This window comes from Ursus maritimus, unplaced genomic scaffold (assembly GCF_017311325.1).
Source record: "Ursus maritimus isolate PB19 unplaced genomic scaffold, ASM1731132v1 scaffold_17, whole genome shotgun sequence".
NCBI lineage: Eukaryota > Metazoa > Chordata > Mammalia > Carnivora > Ursidae > Ursus > Ursus maritimus.
Genome location: NW_024424119.1, coordinates 59,542,676 through 59,547,198, shown reverse-complemented (window position 1 = coordinate 59,547,198; position 4,523 = coordinate 59,542,676). Strand labels below are relative to the sequence as shown.

The window sequence follows — 4,523 nt, the reverse complement described above, 5'->3', positions numbered from 1 at the left end:
CAGTCAGCCAGAAAGGTGATGCTGTTGCTGTGGTTCCTGAGCTCCTGCCACCGGGCCCATATCCTGGATGGCCCCTCTGTCCCCAGTAGTGACCATTAGGCAGGTTTGGGTAGAACCCCTTTCCTGGGGCAGGAAGAATGGGGGGAGGGTCCCAGTTGGAATGACTGAATGTTCACGTGAAGCCTTAATTACGGATTTCTTAATAGGTGTTGGCTTCACAAAACCCACTGGTGACTGAAGCCCCCTCCTAATGCCCAGTGCAGAGCAAGCCCTCCGATGGTGCTGTCTGGGGCGGGGGGGGGGGCAGTCCTGGGGCCCCAGCCTTAACCAGCTCTCCACAAAGCACTGAGCCTCCCTACCCACCTGCTGACCAGGTGGGGCATTGAGTCCCTCCCCCAGTCCTTCAATGGCAGCTGCACTGGGAACCGTCCTCTGAGCCAAACCCCAGTCGTGAGGCCCCAGTGGGCGCTGACATGGCCCCATCAGGTCCAGGCATGGCCCCCGCACTGACGGACTGAACTGCCTTGCTCTTAACCCTCTGTGTGGCCCAGGCCAGAATAATGCCAAACAAAGAGCATACCTGGGCCCTAAAACCCCCATTCCTTTGCAGAAACCTTCTCTGATCCCCAATATCTTGAGGTGGTTGAAGCCCACCAAGCTTGTTGGGGTTGTCATGACAAGGACCGGAGAGCCACCTCCCCAGCTTTGCAGCCTGTGCACTGCAGCTGGGAAACCAGGCACCGGCTGCAGGACCACGTGGGGGCGTGAGCCTCGAGCTCATGGCCGCCCCTCTTCCCCTGAGCAGCGCACTAGGACAGGCCGCAAGCGGGGAGGCAGGGTGGTGGGCGGGTAAAGCCCCCCCTTGTTCACTGCTTCTCAGGAGAGGGCCCTCTCCACAACAGCTCAGGAAGGCTCCATGGCAACCTGAGCTTCCTCGGCCCCCGCAGTGGGGGCTGGGCTGGGGTCCACTCTGTGCACTGGGCTAATGTTGGGGCTTGGGCCACCGGCCCCTCTGTGGTGCCCAGGGTCTGGACGGATGGGTCGGGTCTCCGACAACGCTGATGGCCCCCTCCTCACACAAACTGGGAAGTGTGCCCCAGGCTGAGCGACGGTGAGCAGGGGGCTGGGCCCTCACCTGGCAGGATCTCTGGTCAGGTCGACCCTCTGTGTCCCAGGGTGCCAGGAGCTTTCTGCTCGCAGGGCTGCTCTTCTGGGTCAGGGCCGCCTCAGCGCCTGTCCCGTCCCAGCCCTGCGCCCACCCCAGTTCCGTCCCTGTTCATAGGACTGTCCCCTTCTCACCCCTTTCCCACCCTAAGCTCAAAGCCAGGCCGGGAGTGGGGGTCCGATGACAGGGCATGAGGCTCCGCCCCAGGGAGGTGACAGCCCGGCTTTGCCTCTGCAGCAGCGAGGAGCTGGACTGGGTGACGCCCCTCCCCATGGTCAGGGAGATGGCCGGCCCTTGCAGGGGTCCCAGGCCTAACGAGCCCCTCCCGCAGCCCTCCCCGCGGCACAGCCCTGCCCCCGCCCTGAGCGCCCCGAGGGGGGACCCGCTGGTGTAGCTCCGGGGTGGGCCCCCATCCTTGCGGGTGCCCTCCGTCCCGTGCTAGAGCCCGTGGGGCAGCGGCCCGCGACCCCTTACCTGGGCGCTGCTTCCCCGCCGCGCGCGCACCCGCTGGGCTGCGCAAACCTGCGCCCGCTCCGCCTTCCCCGCTCCACGCTCCGCAGCGTCCCCGGCACCGGCAGAAGCTTCGAGGCAGCGGCGCGGAGGCCGCCGGCCGCTCAGTGCTGCCCCCGGTGGCGGCCGGCCGGGCTGCACTTAAAGGGGCCGTGCGGTGGGCCTGGAACCCGTGGGGCCCACCAGCTCTGCGTCGGCGCTCAGCGCCGGGTGACAAGCTGTCTCTCATTTCCAAGATTCAGGCTTAGGGTCCAACCGGGGTGCCCACACCCAGGGAGCACCCTGCCAGTCCTGCCAGCCCTGCCAGCCCCTACGTCCAGCCGTGCCCTCCCCCCACCTCCAGGCAGCTGGTGGCTTGGTGGTGGCCTTGGAGCAGGGCCCTGGAGAAGCCCCAAGCTCTGGCTGGGGCTGCTGACGGCTCCCGGAATTCGCACCTCCGCCGAGCCCTCGCAGGAGCAGATGGGCTGCTTCCAGCCCCGCGGGCCTCGCTCTGCCGAGCCGGAGGTGCCAAACTGCAGGAACCTGGGGCCGGATGGGCACGGCTGAGTGAGGCCTGCGGCCTCCTGCCCCAGGATGCTCAGACTCCCGGGCAAGGGCACGCTCCTCAGCTCCCTGGGGGTCAGTGTCCAGGAGCGTTGAGGGCTGTGGCGCCCTGAGCAGGTCTGCACGTGGTCCACTTACAAACCACAGGGTGACATCCATCCTTCAGGCCTCCCAAACAAGACACTGAACCAGGGCAGTCTGGCTTGGCAGAGGGTTGAGTCATGGATGCCCTTGGCTTCAAAGGGTGGGACCTGCCCTGTTGTGGGTCCATTAGATCCAGGGCCCCAGGCAAGTTCATCTCGTGTCAGCCTGATTCCCCACGTTTACTGGGCTGCACACGGGCAGATCTCGTAGGCTGTGGGCTGCAGCAAGTCCCTAAGGTGTCCGCTTGGTACCTGGCCTCCAGCCCAGTGACTGCTGTCCTGCAGCCTCCAGGGTGCAAAGCTGTCTCATCTAGGCACAGGAATTGGGGAAGGGGACGCTTTCAGGACTGAGAAGGGGAGGCCTGGCTACCACCCCCACCCTCCCACCCTGTGCGTGGTTCTTATGGAAACTGTGGGTTGGTGGGTGGGGGCTGGGCGCTGCTGGCAGCTAGAGGGGGTGGGGTCTGCAGGGAGATGCTGGGCTGAAGGCAGACCGGGAAGGTGGCTGGGACAGGACAGCGCCTGCCAGAGGCCAGGAGACCAGACCCGCACTTGCCCTAGGAGGGCTGGGGGCCCGCAGGTGTTCCTGGGCACAGCTGCCCAGCCCTGGCCTAGGTGGCCTCAGACAGGTGTGCAGGACAATGGCTATGTTGGCCAGCTTGCACAAGACACGATGCACCTGGGGCTGGGCCTGCTGGAGGCCTCTGCAGACCACCTCCCTGGGCCACGGGGGGCTGCAGGGCCTCCTATCCAGGGGCAACTGCCTGTCTGGGAAAGAGGCAGGGAACTCAGGACCTTCCCACCCACCCACGGAGACCTGGGGCACATGGGGCTGGAGCAGGAGGCGTGTACAGGGAGAGGCACACACAGACACACAGTAAAACAGGAGAGCTTTATGGTTGGAGTGGAGTGTTAAAGGAAAACGAGAGGAAACCGTGTCTGAGGACCTCCCGGCCTGGTCGGCAGCAAGCCCAGCGCAGGTGCAAAGCTGGACCCTGGGCCTGGGAAGAGCCAACCCCGGGAAAGGGTCCAGTGCTGCCTGGCATATCTGCCCCCCATGCCAGAAGGGGCAGGAAGCGGAACCCACCCACGTGTGGGGGGCCTGGGAGAGCGAGTGCAGCGGGCTGGGGGCAAGCAGGAGCCAGGCCGGTGACGAGGATGTGCCCCGCCCTGTAAACAGCCTCGTGGCCTCCTGGGCCTCAGTCCCATCCCTGAGAAGCGCTGGGGGCCGGCTGCCCGCAGAGCCCCCGCCCGCCGCCCGCTGGCCCACTCCCTGCAGGGTGGGCCCAGCAGTCCCAGCTCTGGAGTGGGCCTGTGGCCCGTCCCCACCCCGGCGGTCCTCGGAGCTAGGCCTAGAGCTCCTCGTAGTCCCCGCCCCCGCGGAGGTGGCCGGCTGGGGCTGCACCCCCCAGGAAGGCCTCCAGCTCGTCCACAGCCGTCCTCTCTGTGCCCCTGGGCCGTCGCCGCCGCTCCTGCCTGCCCTCCTCCCTGTCCCTGCTCTTCTTATGCTTGCTCTTTTTCTTCACGGCCTTTTCTTCCTCCTGGGAAGGGGGCAGCTCAGGTTGTGGGGGGACCAGGACCCCAAATTGCCCAGCAGGCACCTGGGAGGTGGGAGGCAGAGTGCCTACCTCTTTGCCTTTTTTCTTTTTCTTCTTCTTCTCTTTCGTGGGAGGCTTGCCCTCCTTATCTGCAGAGAGAAGACACAGCATGGGCCTGTGGCTCCTGGGCTGCAGTGGGGGGGGGCAGCCAGCACCACCCAGAAGGTGCACTGCGATGCCGTGGCCTCTGCCCGGCCACAGAGGCGACCCGTGGGGGACGAGAGCACACACCTGCCGACAGGCAGACACACTTCAACTCTAGCACGAGCCTGGGAGGGTCCTTTCCTCTCCATTTTGGGAACAAGGAACTTCTGGGACTCGTCTCACGTGACACTGCTAGTCGGGGCCGAGCTGGGCTCAAGGGGCCCAGGATGGAGGGTAGGGACAGGGAGCCGTGCAGCTGCCTGGGGCCACAGGGCACCATGAGTGCTCCATAGGCCTACTGACCACGCTTTTCCCAGGAGTGGCTGGACGTGAAGTGTATCCTGCTTGCAGCCACACTGCCAGGCCACCAGATGCCCCTGAGCATTCAGCCAGGTCCCCCCCCCCCCCCCCCCCCCCCCC

The 4,523-nt window shown here is 65.8% G+C and overlaps 1 protein-coding gene across 3 annotated transcripts in view; it reads right to left on the bottom strand.

Annotated features, from left to right (window-relative positions):
- Nucleotides 1-3,234: 3,234 nt before the first annotated feature.
- RABL6 (RAB, member RAS oncogene family like 6) overlaps nucleotides 3,235-4,523 on the bottom strand; it is a 22,158-nt gene continuing 20,869 nt past the window's right edge. Inside the window, exons 14-15 of one of the 3 annotated variants that reach the window (XM_040632223.1) lie at nucleotides 3,990-4,048; nucleotides 3,235-3,902 (exon numbers count right to left, since the gene is read on the bottom strand). In XM_040632223.1, the coding sequence (XP_040488157.1) occupies nucleotides 3,714-3,902; nucleotides 3,990-4,048 (248 nt within the window). In that variant the 3' untranslated portion in view covers nucleotides 3,235-3,713. Of the gene's footprint in view, nucleotides 4,049-4,190; nucleotides 4,364-4,523 lie in introns of all 3 variants that reach the window. The other 2 variants (XR_005835302.1, XM_040632222.1) reach the window with 2 other exon arrangements.